The sequence below is a fragment of the Pelobates fuscus genome, chromosome 3 (genome assembly GCF_036172605.1).
Source record: "Pelobates fuscus isolate aPelFus1 chromosome 3, aPelFus1.pri, whole genome shotgun sequence".
NCBI lineage: Eukaryota > Metazoa > Chordata > Amphibia > Anura > Pelobatidae > Pelobates > Pelobates fuscus.
In genome coordinates, this window is record NC_086319.1 from 322,811,622 (window position 1) to 322,834,335 (window position 22,714).

Genomic DNA, 22,714 nt, shown 5'->3' on the forward strand with positions numbered 1-22,714 from the left:
AATTCTGCCACACAGAAACGGGTGCCACCAACCACAAAGGGATCCATCAAATCCAGCAAACTACAAGCACTGTCACACTGGTGCACAGTCGTGGGCACAGATGGGAGACCATTCCTTAAATTGAAAGTGTATTTTTTAATCCATAAATTGGTGCAAAGAAGAAGAAGCAAGTTCTTCATGTGCATTCTTCATGGTACTTAATAAGTGCTATACAAATGTGACATGTGTAGCTGTAAACAATGAGCAATAAACACACAGGTGATGGTACCCATCTCATTACTTGACAAGATATTTATATAATTAACTCCTTATACACAACAATAGTTTGTAGTTCAAATATTTATACATATAGTTATCATTAGGACAATATATTAATAACAAAATACTGTTTTACAATAATTTGCCCCTTAACCACTTCTAGCAGGGCGTCGGGCCGCAATGAATGGTAGCTGGATGACATCAGGCTTCTACAGAACGGCAGGGACCAGATGTTGATAATGTTGTTCATTCATTGGCTGAGTGAGTCAGCTGAACGCCTCAGCCAATGACTTATCGAAGGTGCATAGAATATGCATAGAATTGACATTAGCCAGCCTGGAACTCTTGTTCCAGGGATCCTAATAAAATATTCCAGATTAGGAATACCACCTCTACTTAGCTTGCTGCAACATCTCAGTATTTGCATTGTTTCATTGCAGCCACCCAGCTGCCCAATTTTGGCAGGACAGGCGATGCACTGCACATAGGCACAAGGATCCTGCAGACATCGCTTCAGTCTTTTAGTTGGTAGGCCACTGGCTTTGTCGCCTCTCAGGCCTGCCCACCTGTCCTTATCTGAATACCTCCCAATATTGAAAGGTACAATGCAGTCCAAAATACTGAAGTGGTCATCGTGCTTGGAATAACCGTATACGTTTTTTCTTTCATAGAGTTGTGTGTATGCGTAGGTATATGTCAAATGCTGTGTGTGTACAGGCCACCGTCAGTACAGCACAGGCAATTATCCGGACCAAAGAAGCACTGGGCACGAATGAGGCACTGTAATCGTATAAGGTCAAATTGGTTAAAATATCACCTGTAACCAGACAGCATTGGCAGAACACATCCCATACCAGATGCAACTAATGTTTTTATTTACACTCACACAGCTTTGCTATGTCATATCACCTCCTCCCGATATACTTACCTACAATACATTGCTTGACAAAATTGCTTGAAATCTAGGAGCCAGCAAAAAAAGTAAGAAGCCAGGATTTTTAATGTCAAATCTACAATTCTTAAAGGACCACTATAGGCACCCAGACCACTTCAATAGTTACCAAAAAGAACGCGCTAAAATAATCTGTAAATATAAAGAAACAAATAATGGTGCAGACCATCTGGTAATAATAGTATGGGGAAAAGGTGTTATATGTAATAAACTCACATGTCCCAGAGCCCTATCACCCCTGGCTCTGGGTTTGAAATGCTCCTTGGGAGAGGGGATATTCCCACACTGCAGGATAGTCAGGAGGATATGTCCACTGATAATTCCGTTGTGCTGTATGTAAAAGGAAAGAAGGGCAGGACCTCCAATTGAATAGTATCACAATTCGTTTTATTGTATAAAAAAGGTTAAAAACCCTTACTTTGGATGTGGTGGGTACAAACTCGCAGAGTCACCCACATAAAAGCATAAAACACATGTATTCGAAAAAACGCTTCCTGGTTATGGTCCGGTCACGTGATCGCTTCCGGGTCCGCCCTCCAATGACGTCCGTGTGACGCGTTTCGCCCGCCTCCACAGGCTTCTTCCGACAACGTCATGGGGTTTCAGTCTTCCTTTTAAGTCCATAGTGCCGCCCTTCTCTCGCCTCATTGGTCGGGGGGCGTGGTTTCACACGATCTTTTTCAATCATTCAATTGCACACTAATAAACTTCATAGACTTAACCCCTTCCAGCACCCACACTAAAATGGTTATATTCAGTGTCACATAAGAAATGGAATCATCTAAGTGATGTTAATCCCAATTATTTCTAATGTATATATAGACCTTATCTAAATTATTCTACATAATGATTTATCAAAGAGACATCTTCTTACTTCATTAAATTATATTTTTAAGTATACACAATGGATATTATACGAGGGTAATTGATAAAAATTCTATACAAACAATACAACAGAGATCAATTCTAGACAGCAGGAAAAACCTTAACTTTTCCCATATCCCTTAAGATAGACAGTGCAGATATATTATGCTCATTTCTAAAGTATACAGTTCTTATACTAAATACAGGCTGACATTATTGCAGAGTACCTGCTGATTGAAAAAGGGGGGGGAGAGGTTGGAAAAAACAGCCATTATAATTTATTTACAAAAAATGACATTACAATTTATTTACAAGAAATGACAAATTTCAAATTCTCCATTTAAACCCCTAGGGAACAACGATTTCAATTTAAACACCCACCTCATTTCTTGTTTCGACAATTTATTGTCTAGATTTTCACCCCTCCAATTTCTACCAACTCTCTCTATCCCAATAAATTGTAATTTGGTAACATCTCCCTGATGTTTGTGAATAAAATGGGAGGATAGGGGGTGCTCCTTAAAACCTCTTTTTATGTTACGCACATGCTCCTCGATACGAGTGTGCACTTGCCGGGTAGTTTTGCCGACATAGTGCATATTGCACGGGCATGTGAGGACATAAATACAGTTTGTGGTGTGACAAGTTATCAGTTGTTTCACACTATATACTTGTTGTGTATTGCCCCCTATTAGTTCTTTTTTGACACACTTAGTGGCTCCCGTGGTTCTGCACGCCAAGCAGTATCCGCATTGGAAAAAACCTACATCTTTATTGAGGAAGTTCTTATTTAAATTTTCTTGTCTAAAGCTGCTCTTTACCAGATGGTTCTTGATACTCGGTACTCCCCTGTAGATGATCCTTGGTTTTTTCGAGATTATCTTGTCTAACAGGGGGTCCTCTTTTAAGACAAACCAATATTTATTGATTATATTTTTTAAATCCTTATTCTTCCCTGAATAATCAAAAATTAGGGAAACTTCATTCTTCTTCTTCAATGAAGTGGTCTGGGTGCCAGGTCCATCTAGGAGTAACCCTGCCTGCTGTAAACATAGCAGTTTCAGAGAAACTGCTATGTTTACTTTAGAGTTAATCCAGCCTCTAATGGCTGTCTCAGCCTGTTACAGTCTGAGGGAATTCAGGACAGAGCTGCTGGGAGAAGCTGGGGGCTATAGAGAGGTGCTGGGGCTGGAGAGAGATGCTGGGGGCCGTAGGGAGCACTGACAGTCTCCCTTTCGATTTTCCAGCAGCTTCCCCTGCACACAGGCTCCTGCTCTGCCTCGTGGATGCTGGCTCCGCCCCTACACCATAAGCTCCACCTGTGCAAGCTCCGCCTCCCGCCATCAAGCTCTGCCCTCACGTTAAGCAGGAGACCCTTCTGCAGAAAATGGCTACCTGACCTCTCAGCAACAGCCTCCAGTGACTGGTAGGCTTGATATACTCAGCCTTGTGTGTTTGTGTGTGTATGTGTGTATGTGCCTGCTAGTGAGAAAGCTTGTGTGTGTGTGCTTGTCTGTAGTGAGCTTGTGTGTGTGTGTCAGTAAGCTTGTCTGTAGTGAACTTGTGACAACTCCAGATGACCAGGGCACAGCACCTCTCCCACACAGCACCTCTCCTACGCAGCACCCCTGACACAAAGCACCCCAGCACACACACATCACATTCACGTACACACACACAATCACACACTGCACCCCTCATGCACACACAGCACCCCTCACACACACACCACCCCTCAAGCACACACACAGCACCCTTCACAGACTGCACCCCTCACACATACACAGCACCCCTGACACACATAGCACCCTCACACATAGCACATCTCTCTCACACACACAGCACCCCTGACACACACAGCACCCCTGACACACACAGCACCTCTGACACACTCAGCACCTCTCACACATACTAAGCACCCCTCACAAACTGCACCAACCCACAAACAGCACTCTTCACTCACTGCACCCCTACACTCACACAGCACCCCTAAACAAAAACACATACAGCAGTGTGTGTGTGTGTGTGTATTCAGAAGTCTGTGTGTGTATAAAGTAGCCTGTGTATATTCAACAGTCTCTCTGTGTGTGTTCAGCAGTGTGTGTATTTAGCAGTCTGTGTGTGTATTCAGCAGTCTGTATGTATTTAGCAGTCTGTGTGTGTGGGTGTATTCAGCAGCATGTATGCATTCATCAGTCTGCGTATGTATTCAGCATCCTGTGTGTATTCAGCAGTCTCTGTGTGTGTTTGTGTGTTTATTCAGTGTACTGTGTGTATGCACTTTGTATGTGTGTGTTTGTATTCAGCAGCCTATTTGCATTCTGTGTGTACTCAGCAGTCTGTGTGTGTGTACTCAGCAGTCTGTGTGTGCGTGTATTCAGCAGTCTGTGTATGCGTGTATCCAGCAGTCTGTGTGTGAATGTGTTCAGCAGTCTGTGTGTGTATATATATAAAGTAGCCTGTGTGTATTCAACAGTCTCTCTGTGTGTGTTTAGCAATGTGTGTATTCAGCAGTCTGTGTGTGTGTATTTAGCAGTCTGTATGTAATCAGCAGTCTCTGTGTGTATTCAGCAGTCTGTGTATGTATTCAGCAGTCTGTGTGTGTGTATTCAGCAGTCTCTATGTGTGTTTGTGTGTGTATATTCAGTGTACTGTGTGTATGCACTCTGTATGTGTGTGTGTATTCAGCAGCTGTGTGCATTCAGCATTCTGTCTGTGTTTACTCAGCAGTCTGTCTGTGTGTACTCAGCAGTCTGTGTGTGTGTACTCAGCAGTCTGTATGTGTGTACTCAGCAGTCTGTGTGTGCATATATTTAGCAGTCTGTGTGTGCGTGTATTTTGCAGTCGGTGTGTGCATGTATTCAGCAGTCTGTGTGTGAATGTGTTCAGTAGTCTGTGCAGGGCCGGCGCGTCCATAAGGCGGCCCACGCGGCCGCCTTAGGGCGCCCAAGCAGGGGGGGCGCAAAAATCCGTATCCCCAGCCATCGGCTAGGGATTCAGATTTTTATAATGCCGCAGCCTACCTTGCCCTGCTGAGGCTGCTCTCCGACTCCTTTTGGCTCCCTCCCTTGACGGAGGTGAAGTCTCTGTCTGCCGCCGCCCACTCCTGATGACGTCAGGAGGAGGGCGCGACTTACACCTCCCCCAGAGTCCCCTGCGGTCCACAGTGTCGGGCTACCTCTGCAGGCTCCAATATGGCGGCGCCCATGTACATTGGAGCCCGCCCGCGTTTGGAGCCAGGCCAGCCGGACTGTAACAGGAAGGGAAGGGGAGGGAGACAAGGAGGGGAGGGAGGCAGATAGGCCCAGGCAGACTTCATGGTGAGTAAGTGGCCTGACTTCCGCCGCCCTCCCCCTCCCACTCCCCCTGACTCCATATTGTCCAGGTCCTGCAGGCAGCAGACACACCTTGGAAGAACTGCCTCTTCTGCAAGACTGCTCCCCATAGTGTTGGAGTGCCTGCAGTCTCCTCAGATCCCCCTCACTTTAGACCTGGCTGCCAGCACTTGAAGGGGGTAAGTTTGAATTTTTTTTTATATTTAATGTTTTAATTGTACACTGTCTGTAACCCCCTGTCAGGGCACTAAGGGGTCAGAGTGACAGGGGGTTACAGGCTCCTAATCCTAAACCATTTTGTCCCCAAATCCACTATCATTTGTTCCTCGGCATCCCATTTCTCACTGTATCCCACAACAAGCCCCTTTTCACTTGGTTCCCTAATTTAGTCTTAATTCGCTGTATCTCCTTAAAAGGGATACTGTAGTACCAGGAATACAAAGCTGTGTTCCTAGCACTACTGACCCTCTGCCTACCCTTTCCCTTCTGCCCCCTCCCCCCCACCTGTAAATAAAAGGTTAAAAACCCTTTACTTGCTTTATCTTAGCGCAGCGCCTAGCGGGGTCTAATGCGCATGCGCACAGCAAATGCCGAGTGCACATTAGACCTCCCCACAGGAAATTATTGAATCAATGCTTTCCTATGGGTAAAAATCTGACCCTGGAGGTCCTCATACAGAGCTTGAGGACGGCCAGCATCAGATAACGGACCAAAAGTCTGTTTCAATTCCAGAAGCGTCCCCTTTGGTAGACAGCCACTGAGGGCAGACTTAGTGATGCAATGTAAACATTACAGTTCTCTGGAACTGCAATAGTTTACATTGCAGCACTACGTGCAAAAGGGACACAGCACCGAGACCAAGGCAGCGTTTACATTTGCTTCTAAGGACATCTCTAGTGGCTGTCAAATGGCTTTATCTCTTAAAAAAAACAAAAACAAAGTGTGTATCTATCTATCTAAATATCTTTACAATCTAGTGTTTTGTCACACCTCTAAAACATTTTAGAAACAGCAAGAAAAATGTATGGGGGAGGGGGGGGGCAAAATGCTCCTTCGCCTGTGTAGACAAAATTCCTTGCGCCGGCCCTGAGTCTGTGCCTGTATTCAGCAATCTGTGTGTATGTATTGTATTGCATTTGTTGGAGGTACCAATAAATATAAGCTTAATTCTATCGATAATTTATCGATAATACAAGTCTGTGTGCATAATATCCTCCCTGTATAGTGCTGCTCTCTGTATAATACAGGTCTATGGGTGTATAATATCCAGGGGGAATCATTGCTTCCTGTATAGTGCTGCTCTCTGTATAATACAGGTATGTGTCTATATAATATCCCAGAATAGTCAGTGCTCCCTGTATAGTGCTGCTCTCTGTATAGTACAGGTATGTGTGTATAATATCCTGGGACAGTTAGTGCTCCCTGAATAGTGCTGCTCCCTGTGTAATACCCGCAGACTCCAGGAACTAGAAGAATCAGAAGCAGTGGAGTGGTGACTAACATGTTGAATTGGGGGCATGAAAAGGGGCTAATGGAATATGTACATTTGTTTTCCTTTTTAATTCCATTCTGTACATTCTCCTTCTATAGCTCAGCTTTATTTTTTTTTTTGTGCTTTTTTTTTTTTTTACTATATTCACTCCCCAATATAATTATTTTTGTGAACTAATGTATGTTCTATGGTGTAGACACAACTCTCTGACTGAAGCACATCTGCACAAGGTCTTTCTATATTTGTACTGACAGTGTCACCACTGATACCCAACTCACATTAAAGTGATAAAATGTACCTGCATGATATAGATGCTGTGCTGCGAATGTATTTATCGCACACCAAGGATGCATGGTATTGTTGGTGGGAACTTGGTGTTATAAAGGTCTACTCAATAAAGAGAATTGCAGGGAATTGTGATGGGAATTTCAAACTTAAGTGCAGCTGAATGGGAGAATATTTCCAACTCTGCTACTTTGGCCTTAAGTTTAAAATTACCATCTCAAACCCCTGTAATCCTCTCTTTATTGAGTAGACCCTGTAATCTGCACTGTAAGTAGGCAGAGTATAATTATGTGGGTTGGGCATAGTTAATGGGCAGAGCTTTGCAGCAGTGGGTTTTAAAGGTAATAATTAATAGCTGTGCTGCAAAGTGTCCCTGGAAATTTTTTTCAAATGTTGGCAACAATGCGAGGACCGGTCCAGGCAGGGCTGTCTGTCATTGCTGCCTCGTAACACCTCTAGTGACAGTCACTCAGACGGCCTCTACAGGTACTTCCTGGATCAGTGCTGCAGTGTGCAGAACCTATGTTCAGCAAAACAGTTAATGTTCCCCATAGAGATGTATTTAGTCAATGCTGATTGGTGTAGGGTGGCGTTTTGTTGCGCATGCGCAATAGTCTCCCAATGGTTTCCTATGGGAAAGCATTGGATTGGCTGAAATCATCAAGATTGGTTCTCTTAGCAATGGTCAGGCTGGCGAGACTTCCCCAAGTGATTTCCCATGTAATTGGAGGGCAGTTGGTCACCTAAACACACACACACACACACACACTCACTGAATTGACACACAATGATAGACATACACTCACTGATAGAAACACACTTACTCACACACAGATACTGCAACACTCAAATTATTTGTTTTATTTGTGTCCATTGGTTTCTGCCTGTGAGTGTGTATTTGTGTGTGAGACTATTTGTATGTCTGTAATCATGTACTGTATCTGTTTGTGAGTTTGTCTCTGTGTATTTGTGAGTGTGTATGCAGGGCCAGAGTGGGGATACAAGCAGCCCTGGAAAAAAAAAATCTATGCCAGCCCCATAAGTCCTTGCGTCATATATTGTCGCATGTAATATGCAAGGCTATGTCTTGCCACCTCAGATGATTGAGTAATATCTCACTCACCTTTCTTGTACAAAAGCAATTTTGCACCCTGGTGCTAACCGCGTTTAGTAGATAATTCCAAAAAATGAAGTGGGTGCACTTACGGGATTTTTAATGAAAAAAATTGTATATCTTATTGCATGTGAGCAAAAAAATGAACACTCTGTCCCGATCGACGTTTCGACCCCAAACTGGGTCTTTCTCAAGATCAACAAGTGATACAGCCAAATAAACAATATATACAGTAAAAAATAAAGTGACTTGCCAATCAAATTGAAAATCCGATGTGTACCTGAACCCGGAAGTGTTTATGCGGGACACGTGACCCCCTGTGACGTAGAGGCGTATGACGCCGTAATGCGTGCACTAGGTTGCTTGGAGACATCTAAACAACCGACGGGTAAAAACCTAATGCTAAGTGAAATCATGGTGTATATATTTGAAATATATCTATATCTGTATATCGAATAGTGCCAAAATTAACGATCAAAATTCAAATATGGAGGATTAAAGCAGTAATGTGGTAAAAATAGTAAATAAAGAGCTGTGGATAGCCCCATGTTACAATAAATAACATCTGCAACCCTGAAAGAAAAGACTGCAGCAACGAAAACAGTGTGGTGAACAAGCATGATACCTGAGGTGCCGCGATGTGAGTGCAAAACTAAAAAAAGTGTGAACTGCAGTCCCATTATGCAGAGGCAGTGTTACATATAGTTAAGAACACAATTAAACAATATCTGGGTCATCCGAAGCAATGATCCTGCTAATGTATCAATCCTATGCTAACAAAAGTATCAACGGAATCCTATGTGATACAAATAATCAATAATGCTATTATACACTGAACATAAAGAGCATATACTTATTTTTTCATGAAAATGAGTGCACCCACTTAATTTTTTTGGAATGATATATATATATATATATATATATATAATACATATTGCTTTTTCTAATATAAAATATTGGAACTTTCAGAGTAAAACGTTTAATTATACAGTAAGCATATTCACATGCAGACATAGACAATCTCACTGACACACGCAAGCTCATTGGTACACAGCCTAATAGACAATCTCACTGATATACATAAGCTCATTGACATAAAAACACAAGCTCACTCACTAGCAGGCGCACACACACACAGCTTAAAATAGTGGTTCTGGTGTCCACTGTCTATTGCCTGTCCCTGCAGACTTTTCAATGTAAACACTGACTTTTCAAGGCAGTGTTTACATTGCTTCCTAGTGACACCTCTAGTGACAAACACTCAGACGGTCACTAAAAGGTGCTTCCTGTGTCAGTGCTGCACAGTGTGCAGCACCTACATTCAGGGCCTCTACGCTCTGGAGGTGCTGAACGTTCCACCTAGAGATACATTGATTCAATGCATCTCTATGAGGAGATGCTGATTGGTGTAGTGTTTTGCAGCCAATACTATGGCAAAGCATTGGATTGGCTGAGATGATCAAGCTTGATGATCTCAGCCATAGAGGCAGGGCCAGTCGAGGGGAGACCAGCACGGTGTGGGGAAAAAAAAGATGAGTAAAAACACTATTTTTAAACACACACATACACCATGACAGACACACCCCCCCCCACACACACACCCATGACACACACATATACAATGACAGACACACACCATGACACACACACATACCATGACAAACACACACCTTGACAGATACTCACACACCTTGACCATGACACAGACAGACACAGACACACCATGACACAGACACACACACACACCATGACCGACACACACACCATGATACAGACAAACACACACACCATGACAGACAGACAGACAGACAGACACACACATACACTCACACTGACAGACTGACACACATTATTGCTACCTGTGGGTGACCAGCCAAGGGGTTGTGCAGGGCAGACAGCTGGTTGTGCTGGCGGCCGCAGGGGGAGCTGTCTGTGCTGTCTCTGCTCTGCTCCCCTGCACGCAGTTTAATGAGACCGGGCCGGAATATGAGTAGCGCGTGAGGGTGGGGGAACAGAGATAGCATAGCTCCCCCTGTGGCCGCCTGCACAGCTCCCCCTGCGGCCGCCAGCACAACCAGCTGTCTGCCCGACCCACCAGGATATTTCCGGTATCCCGGTGGGCCAGTCCGGCCCTGTGTGTATGTGTCTAGGGGGCTAGCCAATTGTTTTATAACGTGACCCAGGTATACTGGTGGCAGATTTGTGTTCTGCATTTTGTATGTGTGTGATTAAGAGATACTATATTATAACATAAAGATTGTGTTAACATGTTAAAAATATGTAATGATCCTTTAGCATGGGATCCTTCCTCTCTGGGGTTTAGCTTTGTAGGCCCAAGCATAAATACATCACTATCAACACATGGACTTCCTAGCTTACCTCTCCTCACTACACCATATAGAACTTATTAGCTTGACTTATCTATGGGAGACCACGTAACTATTTAACCAAAGAACTACACTGACTGATGCTAAAGCAACAAACCACTTTTTACACAATGCAATGGTACACAGGTCAGAACACTTATATATACTTACATAACAAACCAAAGACACACATGTATATAGGCACAGTCTAGTCACTATAATCACTTCATGTAATTGAAGTTTTTTATGATGCCTAGAGTCCCCTGGCGCCACCCCCTTTGTTAAGTGTTAAACCATTTACGAACAACTTAACACTGAATGAGAGTCATTGGCCACTGGCAGCTTGGCCCCTGCTGGAGGGAGGTATAGCTAAGAGATTACACTTCACTTTAGCCATACCATCTTAGACCAGCGATGTTGCTGTATTAGGCTGAGACAGGTAAATGGAAGCATAAGCCTGAGCAGCAGTAAGAGTTGGGCTGCAGGCTGTGAGCTTCCTTCTTTCAGTGTTAAAGCATTTGAAAATGGTTTCAGATGGAACAGAAAGAGAACGACACCAGGGGGCTCAATGTACTATAACCACTTAAATAAGATGAAATGGTAACACAGCCTAGAGTGGCCCTTTAGCTAGCCACCGTCCTACATAAATGCTGCAAATACTTAGATGAATACAGGCTGCCTATATTTACAAGAGATGTTCATTGTTCGCCATTCCCTTAGGACCATCATTTATCCTCAGTTGCTCTTGCAATAAGCAAGTCATATTGCAAAAATAAAACAGAAGAGAAAAATAAGAGAAGGTTGAGCAGCTTATACGCACTGTGTTTGCAGGGCTGTCCTTTCATCTACCTGACCAACTTTAGGCCGCCCCAACTTTAAATGGAAACAAAAGACATATTTCCTGAAATCACTGAAATCAATCAAATTCCCGCTTGCCCATTTTAGTTTAACCCCCCCTATAAACTATTTAATGTACTATTTAACAGTACACAGTTGCAATGTTTATGTTTTTTAAATACTATAAAACATTTTTGTATTTCCTGTTGATAATAGAGGTTTATTCTTTATATGAAGATGCCATAGTTCTAAGTGAAGTATGATGATTAGGAATGCCTTTCAGCTGTGCCTGTACACAAGGAACAGGCCTCTGGTGTTATCTTCACCTTGCATATAATATATAACTAACATTGCATTCACAGTATTATACTCCCATCAAAGCGTGCTCAACTCAATGACTCGCCAGCAGCGGTCCTTTAACCCATTGTTAAGCCAGGTGTGCCAAGGTACACCGTAATCATTCAATGCACAATATCCCTCCTTGTCTCCCTTTCAGGGCTCTATGTGCACTCTTGTGTGAGGCCTGTTATCTTTTTAAGGAAACAATTTCGACAATTTCTGTGTGCTTTTTATCACACAAACAAACGTGAATATTGTACCTCATGTTGAACAGTAATATTTTAGGTTTAGATGGTAATTTCCTCTGGTAGCATGGCCTTATGCAGTGAGGTATGCATAACCTATGTATATTTTGGGGATAGATCTGCGCTTACAGGCCTTCTTTACATTTTGTATCGGTCTGTTTATATTGTACTGTATTCTCCCAGTTGTACAACGCTGCAGAGATAGGTTGGCGCTTTATAAATGCCAGTAAATAAATGTATGTAGGATTATATAATATAGCACAAATATGCTGCTCTACAGGACCTACATATCCCAACCAAACAAAGAGGGTGAAGGAAAAGCTATCACAGGTACAGCAGCTATGCCATGGGAAAATGTAAAACATCAAGAAATGCTAATTATGGTCACACTGAGACTATAGTCCTGTATGATTGATGGTTTGTGGAGTCTCCCCAGGTTAATGTGGCTCCCTCCTCCCTCCCATTAGGCTGTGTCTTTAATGTTCTGCCCAATTGTGATCAGACCCCAGATACACACAATCACACAGAGGGATAGCTAACATGGCAGCATGACACATTAACCCTTTCCCTTGCCATGATAGCACACGGCCAGCATGGCAGGAGTTAAAGGTCTCAGCCATTAGCTCCTGGCAGGCTGGTGGGAGGCCCTTAGTAACAGTAACCATGGTGAGGACGGCTCTTCACACGGGGGAGGGAATTTCCTTCCAGCAGCCAATGAAAGAGCGGGGAGCGGTTGACATCATCTCCCGCCGCCCAATAGGACGGCTTCTTTCTGACGTGGTTCCCGGGCAGGAGGCATCGTGTGCTGGCAGCCAGGAGCCCCGCTGTTCCCTCCTCTCCGTGCTGGGCTGTCTGTCCCCCTCTCAGTAGGCTGGCTCGGCGAGGCCACATCACAGTGAGGGTAACGGGGGATCCTCAAACTGTGAGTCGGTGGAGGACATTGTTACCAGTAAACCCTGCTACCCGAAACCACAACAAACAAAGGGGGGAAGCAATGGCTGCACTGCATGCTCACACACACACACACACACACACACACACAGACTGTCCATCCGTCTGTCTGTCCCTTACTGCCATTTAAAGAGCACAGCATGGCTGTAACAGAGAACCTTTGGCATTGCTGTCTGGCTGAGCATCATGGGAGATGAAGTGCAAAGCAACTGCAGTGCCAAAGGTTACAGCTCACTGCGTAATGGGAGGTGGTCCTGGCTGGGGTAGGGTCTGCATTGCTTGTTATCAAACATACAATTTGTGACGATTGAATACGATTTAATAAACATTTTGGTTGATTAAAAAAAAAGAAAACAAAACGTGACACAGGACCTTGTTATGGCCATGGCAGCTTTGTTATAGATTTTGTCTGCACATCTCTTCTTCCTTTGTCTTCTTTACCAGTTCTCCACCCATAAGTAGCCATATTATTTATACCACTCCAATCCATCCAGTGAGGTGGGGGGATTGGTTCTTTCAGTTCTATTTTACCAGAGAGGTAAATCAGCTATAATAATTACCCCTTCCCCCCCTCCCTCTGAACATGCAGTGTGTGTATGGGGGGTTTTCTGAAATCCGCCTCTGTAAGGAATGACTTTATTACTATTTTGGAATAAACCTCTTATTGCATATAGTTCATTGCTTACTATCTAAACCCCATTTATTTAAAAAAATATATATATATTTTGAAGTGGTGTGATATATGAATTTTACCCTCACAATGTTGTTGCAGGTTTTTTCTGTTTTATTAACCTTGTGTACATAATGGAATTATGCAAAACCAGGAGGGCTGCTTTACATGCCAATATTTAATTCCTTTGTTTCTTCTTTTTTTCCCTCCTGATTTTATATAGTAGGGAAGCGGATGGACTCCCTTGGCAGTCAGCTGGACCCTGACTTCTCACAGCAAGACACACCTTGTCTTATAGTTGAGGATTCACAACCTGGAAGTGGGGGGACAGAAGATGATTTGGAACGAGCACGCTTTGGCTTGTTAGCACAACATCTGCCTACTCAAGTTGAAAGCCCTGTGCTGGTAGGTTGTACTAGTGCACATACTGACAAACAAACAAAAACTTGACTGTGTTTTGTAATTAGAAACCTGTAAATCAAAAGAAAGTTATGCAATCTGAAAAAAGCCTTGATAAATGGCATGTTGTCATGGCAACTAAAATTTTAATTCCTGAGTTAAGATTTTATGCTTCCAATATTTTTTTTTTTTTTTTAGATAGCTATCATTCAGTATTTTGCTCTGGATAAATGAACATTCTGAATTGATGCCCTGTTAATGATATATATTATATACAGTACGCCCTGTATACAGTACTTAAACCCTGCCCTTGTATGCTATTGATCAAACGTTTTTCATTGAGTCTAATGCATTAACTGCATATTCTGAAACCTATGTCAGTCTTTCAAACCTCTCACCATTTAGGTTTGTTTGTTTATCTTGTTTGCTTATCATCTTTGTGCTGTTGAACACGAACAGGTCCAATTCAGTGTTCCTATAATAATGTATTACATGTAAGAGAAAATAATAAAATATCTCATAGCGTAACTTTACATAAAGTAAACAACATCCTGCTGCATGCAATTGCACTTACTTAGTTTAGAAGAGTGGATAAGCACAAGTGAATCTATGTTGGTGTCTTCTGCTCCACTTGTGTGTTTTGACGTGGGGTAGAGAGGTGTTTCTGCTGCTGGTGTTTGCTAAAGTTGGAGAGTCTCATGCTGTACAACCGTTATAGAAAGGTGACATTTGACAACCAGTATTACATACATAAGTGAACAGACACGAGCTGAGAAGGTCCTGCTCAAACAAGTTTAGAATTTGTTGTGGAAAATTAGGCCAATAACCTACCGTAATTGGAGTCTCTTACTGCTCCTGAAGGAAGGAGACATTTGCTTATCAGTGCTGCTTTAAAGTGGAACTCCCTTTCCCAGGATTTTAAATATTCTGTTTACCTATCTATATGTTAAAATATATATTTTTTTAAATGCACATCTCTTTAGTCTGCAACTAGTGCCTCCATTTAAACTTTCAGTCCATGTTAGAAGCTCTGTCCTTTGCACCTGGCAGTCAGCATAGAGAAAACATGCAGAGAAAATGAACAATGTTTCTACTTAATCTTTACATTCGCAATGTTTGCCCTGGCTTTGCATTGTCTGAAATTGATTATGTAATTAGAAAAGTCTTAATATAAATTTTAAAGGAATAAGGAGCACTTTTTGGGGGAAAACAAAAAGTTTTTAAAAAGGAAAGTGATTCTAAAACCAAGGAGTCTAGGATACACTTAGTCGGACATAGGTCTGAGTACAATGTTGCTTATTAAAACCATGAATTTATTAAATCACAAGCATGAATAAAAAGAAAAAAATATTATAATAAGAAAAGAGAAAAAATAATGAACACACTAATAAACCATGAGGAGAAAATGGAGCTCAGTGAGCTATATGGGAAGTCTAACTCAAAGCTAATACTAAGGTATCGCTAAAGGACATTTCAGTGCCCAGTATATAAAAAGAGAAAAGGTGAATACACAGCCTTCAAAGGAGCTAGAAATATCTCTCAAGTAAAAGGCATAACATCTAAAGTATGAGGCAACTGCTCAGCTAAAGTCTAATACAAAAGACACCCTCCAGCCCCAGTAATAGTAGCCCTCCAAAATAGACAGGAACAGATAGAACACTATGTATCAGTGCTACAATGTTATACAGACTAACTAGTGCTATAAGTAACAGTCCTGTATATGGTCTGGACACACTCTATTGTCCCTGTTTAAGGGATATTTTCTTTTTCTGTTTTAGAAAACAAAAAGTTTTAACAATGTTTTACTTATTGGTATAATTTCCAGAGAAGTGACAGTCCCCCTTTAAAAGAACACTTCAGGCACCAAAACCACTACAGCTCACTGTAGTTGTTATGATTCCAGTAGTGCCTTAAAGCTCTTCCACATGTACGGAATTAAACTTTTTATATATATTTTTATTTTACACAATTTTACTACTCCATTGGGTGCCTCCCCACCTCCATTGCTGGTGAAACGGAAGTTCATAATTGGCTGAGAGTGATCAGCTGATCCTCTCAGCCAGTGAACTAAGACCTACACTGAAGGGCTTAGCTGAGGAGAATTTAAGGAAGCTGATTTATAGGAACTTCCATGTCTCTAGCCTTGATAGTGGAGGTGGGGAGTGGAGCCCATCAGAATGTTGGTAAATAGTTTCACTCCTTACGAGTGGGATTCAGGGCATTTTAGGATCCATAACCACTACAGATTGCTGTTATGGTGCCTGAAGTATCCCTTTAACCCCTTAAGGACACATGACATGTGTGACACGTCATGATTCCCTTTTATTCCAAAGTTTGGTCCTTAAGGGGTTAATCTACATGGTTTTATGATGATTCTTTTATAAACTAAACTGTGTGGTTATGAATAAAAAGTGGTTTGACATATATATATATATATATATATATATATATATATATATATATATATATATATATATAATAATATTTTTTTATTTTTTCTCTTTTTGGGGGATAGAATTTTATTTAAAAAAAAAAGCTACTAAATGGATTATCTAGCAGGTCTGTGTTTTTTTTGATTTTTTTTAATTTTTTTTTTTTTTTTTTTATCCATACATGAAATCCAGTTTGTAGTATATCTTTAAAAAGCTGCTTTGTTGTTTTGTATATTCTTTTTGTACAACTCCATTGTAACCAAATTAATATTTTTAAAATTCATTATTAAAAAAAAATATATATGTATCTCCTATCTCTATCTTGAAAGTTTATTCAGAAATATTAATCAGAGGTCTATATGTTTGTGTGTTCTAAAGGAGACTTGGGTGAGAGATTGGGATACATTTACCACATAAGGAGATGGGACAATACATGCATGTAAACACTAATACTTTCATACTCCAATACATTAAATGTAAGTTGTGTCTATGCTGCTTTTAGTATGCTAAAGTGGCACTTTGTCTGTCTTGTGAATTTGCAAAGACCCCCAAAAAGTGATATCACTGCTGGAGATCTGGTGACTGGGGGATAAAGTAAATTTCCTGCAGCCGTCACGGTTGCGCCACGTGTTGTCTAGATGTGTCAGGTGTAGGAAATGGACAGAGAAGTCTCTAATTTGTCGCAAAGAGATTCTATCTTTATGAAATACAAATTGTTCAGGGGGTGACAGTGCTGCTTTAATATGTGGATTGTCTATTAAAATGCTTAAATATTTGTTCAGCTCTGTCCTATGCCATGCTTGGGTTCAAATCCGCATGCTATATTTATATTCATATAAATACATCATCCAACCCAGCTCATTCACACCTACTACAACAGAAGAGGTTTCCACTCCGCTCCGATCCTCCCGCCCCACCACCTGTTCCCACGATCCTATTCCCTCATCACATCTGCACTCTGTCTCCCTCTCTTGCTCTTCCTCTCACTAAAACTTTCAATCTCTCCCTTCCCTCTGGCACATTTCCTTAATTCTTCAAGCATGCAACCATAACGCCAATTCTGAAAAAGCCTAACCGCGACCCCATCCAACTTCCGCCCTATATCGTTACTGCCATTTGCCTCCAAGATCCTTGAGAGAGATTGACAGACCTCCTCGAATCCAACTCTCTGCTTGACCCGCTTCAGTCTGAATTCTGCGCTTGTCACTCTGTTGAAACCGCTGTGATCAAAGTATCCACCGATTTAATCACTGCTAAATCTCATGGCATTACTTTATCCTAATTCTCCTTGATCTTTCTGCTGCCTTTGACAATGTTGATCATAAACAGCTTCTTCTCATTCTCCAGATACTGCTCTCTCCTGGTGCTCCTCCTACCTCTCCCAGCACTTTTTCAGTGTTTCTTTTTCTGGCTCTACCTCGTCTCCCCAACCCCTCTCTGTTGGTGTCCCCCTAGGTTCAGTTCTTGGTCCCCTACTGTTCCCCATCTATACTCCCTCCCTTGATAAACTCATCAGATCCTTTGGCTTCCATTATCATTTATATGCAGATGACACGCAAATCTACCTGTCCTCTCCTGATCTCTCTCCGCCCATCTTGACTCGTGTCTCTGACTGCCTCTTCCTTAAACTCAACTTGTCCAAAACAGAACTTCTGGTCTTTCCTCCTTCAAATGTTGCTACTCACTTGTCTGTTTCCCTCAAAGTCAATGGCGCCACCATCACCTCTACCTTACAGGCTCGCTGCCTAGGTGTTCTCTTTGACAGTGACCTCTCCTTCACCCCTCATGTCCAGTCAATTGCCAAATCCTGCCGCTTCCATCTCCAAAACATAGCTTGCATCTGCCGCTATTTAACACCAGTCGTGGCTAAGGTGCTGGTCCATGCCTTTGTTCTTTCTCGTCTTGACTACTGCAAGCTCCTTCTCAGTGGTCTTACGTGTTCCAAGATTGCACCATTGCAATCTATTATGAATGCGGCGGCAAGGCTCATTTTTCTGTCCTCCCTGAGCAGGGTCCTCTTCTGTTCCTGTGCATCCATTTGTCTGGTTACAATTACGTGTCTGTTAGTCCACCCATTGTACAGCGCTACGGAATTTTGCTGGCGCTATATAAATAATAATATTACTCAAGATCAGTGGTTGCTGACCCAATCCTTAAAGAAATGCCCTATTGCTCCAAGATTGCTTCAATGGGGATATAAAGCCAGTATTGTCTATATTAATTCCTGTATGTGGCCTTCAAGATTTTGTACATTTATGATGACCCTGTCTGCAGTAGTCAGAGATTCAGTTTTTGTTACATTAATACCAGCTATTGTTGTACTGTCTTTCACATGTTTGCAATTTTTAAAAAAAAAAAAATTTTAATACAAGACTTCAGGCTGTGTTCTTTAGAAATGTTTTTTCCTGACATATGGCTGTGGTTTTTATTTGAAGGTCCAAAGCTTCTAACATTTCAACTTTTTGTTTTAGGAGTTTGTGCCTGGTTGTCAAAGCAGTAGGCATACAGCTGGAGAGAATGTCGACCTCAGCGAGGCTTCAAAGGAAAACAACTTGGGTAACACTGCAGTTTTGTTGTTCTAATATAGTAAATTAATATAAATCAGGCTAAACTAATCTTGGTGCAACAGACACAATACACAAAGCTGGAAAATGGCACAATTTGTATGTCTGTCTCTGACCTTGGTGTCTGTAGCACCTGTGATGAGCTTCAAGGTTGCATGACCTAAATATGGCAACTGTAACCAACTTTCTTTTTTTTTTTTTTTTTTTTTTTTAAATTCTTTATTTTTGAGTGCAGGGTGAATGTTACATACATGCCAGTATTGTCACTTCAGTAGTAATCGGCCACTAATGGTTAACAGATTTACGACATTGATTAAGACTGCACAATTTTTTGTTGTTAGTATTCAAGCTTGACACATTATTAAGATAAAACAGTATTAAGAAAAAATGCAAACATAAACTCATGAGCCTCTGCCCAATAGAACTGCCTTAAAGGTAAAGAGCAAGGTAATGAAAGTTACATGCTTTTATATCTAGAGCCATTGCGTCTGCCGTAGAGCCTGTCGCTAAAGTATAAGAAATGCTAATAAAATTAACAGAATATTAATAAAATTGCGTACTTTAAACGGGCCGTAGCTGACAGAGTATGTTGGTATGCCCTATTAAAGTAGTAAGATTAGCACAGCTCAAATAGATCTTGACTGGTGAGGAGAGTTAAAAGCATATAGGTACAGACGACAGTTTAAGCATGATAGGGATCAGGCAATGGGGAGTTAAAGAAAAACATGGAATATAACACATTATGTTAACTGACAGTTTAGAAAAAAAAAAAAAAAAGAGGTAATTTTGCTACCGTCAACTTGGCATCTAGGTAAAGCCAGAAGTTCTGGAGTTAATGCTTTAAAATTGGCAACAGTATCAAGGGGTCCCCTATAGTGGTGCCCTGCACCAATTTGGAGCGTGTGTCCATCGGTTTGTGAGAGGGAGGTCTGCCAACCACTAGTCCAGGTGTGAGTTCGTTGAAAGATGGCTGTCTAGGGTGAGTACTGTGTTGGGGGATTGTCCCGCCAAGATGAATTCCAGTCCCAGTATTTTCAGGTGGTAAGTGCGCCTGTCGGTCTTCTAGGGACGAATTCTTCAGCGCTGGCATTGCCCCAGTTCGGTGGGTTCACAGGACTATCCGCTGGTGTCGGCAGATTCGAGTCTAACGGGAGGTTCAGCTGCTCCAATACTGTCGGAGCCTCCTGCATGCTGCGTACTGTGTGTGTAGTGTCGCCCTTAATGATCAGTAGGGCATGAGCCGGACCCCAGCGGTACCTGATGTTTTGCGCTCGCAGGAGGGATGTCAGTCTTTGCAGAGATCTCCTCCAGGCCAGTGTCGTGCCAGAGAGGTCAGCGTAGAAAGTTAAATTCATGTCTTCGAAAGAGTATGTTGCTTGGTCCCTAATAGCGCCCAGGACTGCGGTTTTGTCTTTATAGGACTGGAACTGCAGGACGACGTCTCTCATCGCTGTGGCTGGGGCCTTAGGGGGTTTGGGAATTCGAAATATGCCTTCTATCTGCACTGCTTTGGCTACTCTCGGGGTTAATAGAGCCGTAAGGAGCCTCCTAGCGACATGGGGCAGTTCAGCCTCTGGGATGTTGTCGGAGATGCCCCTAATCTTAAGGTGCTTCAGGCGGCGTTTGTTTTCGAGCTCCGCGAAACGCAGATCAGTCTGCCCAGCTATCAGTTTCAGCTCTTGTACCTCCTGTTGTAGCCTTTGTATTTGGCTGGATTGGGTGTGTACAGTGTTTTCGACTGCTCCAACCCGTCCAGACAGGCCCTGCAGTGAGGTCTTGATCGTGGCTATATCCTCCGAGATTTTCCGGTGATGCTCCGCCATTAGTTCTCTGATGGCCTCCATGCTCACCGGCGTGGAGGTTGAGGTGGGTGGCGGGGGTTGCGATCGTGCCGGCGGTGGCTGAGGCCGGTCCGGGGAGAATATGCTTTCATCCTCATCCGACGTCTCCACATAGAAATCGGAGCACCCGCCATGTGTAGACTCCATATTGGAGCGCGAGTTGCCATGTGCCTGCCGCCATAACTCCCCGATGTCCATGCCCTTCGTGGGCTTGTCAGGTTTTAGTTTTTTATTTTTTCGCCCCATTAGGCTCGTTTGGGTGTTGGGGTCTCTCTATAGTGGGTTTGCCCCGTTTTTGTAAGCGTAAATCGGGCTTTTCTCTTGCTGAGGCCCGGAGCTCAGCAGACATGCGACCGTTCTCTTCACCAGTTAAGCTCCGCCCCCTCTTTTTTTTTGTTTTTTTATATATTTTTACAGTGCATAAGATGGGTACATACTATCCTCTGGCATCATAACAAGCTTTACAATTGGGGTAGTAGAGTGAACGGGCACAATATTATATTCTAATAAACATACGTAAAGACAAGAAACATGCTGAACTTTTGCGTGAACATATGTAGAGTTGAATCAATCAAGATTTTGTTTGCAAGAGTTATTTAAACATGGTCTTTCATAGCCTATATATGTAATGTGAAACTCGCTAGTGCTGAGATACCTGTTGCTATATTAGAATCATATGCATGCTTAACTGTTGCTTCACGCCTATGAACAGGGGTATGTCTCAACATTCAAGATTGTGTTGGCATAAATATCTTAGACCAGGTATTTCAGGTGTGGGGTTCGTTAGGTTAGGCTGCTGCATGTTAGGTGAAGTAGACACAATGCTTACAGGTAGAGCTTACAAAATTCCATCTCTCCCTCTCCCTCATAAAAGATCATGCTCACATGGATGCTTAATAAAGTAAAACAGAATAATATAAAGTGGTATACTGTAATATAGAATGCAAGATAGAAGAACCACTGGGCTGCACCCCCACAACAAATCAAATAGATGGATAATCCAGACTAGTAAAGCAACAAATCAATTTTCTTAAGCCCTTAAAATAAAACTTTACACTAGAGGGCCTGCATAAGGCTGTTTAGCCGATGCCTATTAGTGGCAGGTCCGGGTGGGGGGTGGTAACGGGGTGTCTGTGGCTGTTAACTAAGATGAGTTGTCCTAAGCAGATGATCGGCTGCCTCCCCTAGCCGTCGGGCCCGCAATCCTGGTAGGCCGCAAGACCAGAAGGTAAAATACTTTTCCAGGAGCAAGTAGTTTGGGATCCTCTGTATCCCTGTCGTTTGAGATGCCTGTTGAGCTAGTTTCTGAGCCTTCTGCCATTTAAAGTTTGTGCTGGCAGGCGCTCCCAGTGAACACGTCTGGCCAGCTTGTGAGTCAGGCCCTGCCCAATGTAACCAACTTTCTATGGGTGAAACTTGGCACAATGATTTGCTGCATCACTTCTTTCTCTCCAAATCCAGGTTTTTTTATTTAAATCTTTGCAGGTAATTTTTTATTGTAAAATAGTTATTCAGATTTGCTTTTATTAAAAAAAAAAAAAAAAAAAAAGAAGCAAGATATATGGTTGCTGTGATAGGACAAATTTAATATAATACGTAAGGCGCATGAAGATGTAAGAGATACCAACATCTATTTGTAGTCTGCTTGACTCTAAAACCATACAAATATCAGTAAGATAATGGCATTTTCCCTAATTTCTTTAATTTGTTTTTTTTTGTGTGTTTTTACTTTGTGAAATGACAAATGTTAGAATTGTGCGTCATTTGCAT

General features: G+C 42.3%; 1 protein-coding gene across 9 annotated transcripts in view; it reads left to right on the top strand.

Annotated features, from left to right (window-relative positions):
• The window catches only part of TP53BP1 (tumor protein p53 binding protein 1), a 108,026-nt gene that overhangs the window by 11,071 nt on the left and 74,241 nt on the right, over positions 1 to 22,714 (top strand). For 6 of the 9 annotated variants that reach the window (XM_063448950.1, XM_063448948.1, XM_063448946.1 and 3 more), the window contains exons 2-3: positions 13,932 to 14,113; positions 19,011 to 19,095. In XM_063448950.1, the coding sequence (XP_063305020.1) occupies positions 13,943 to 14,113; positions 19,011 to 19,095 (256 nt within the window). In that variant the 5' untranslated portion in view covers positions 13,932 to 13,942. Of the gene's footprint in view, positions 1 to 12,931; positions 13,037 to 13,931; positions 14,114 to 19,010; positions 19,096 to 22,714 lie in introns of those variants that run through there. The other 3 variants (XM_063448949.1, XM_063448953.1, XM_063448952.1) reach the window with 3 other exon arrangements.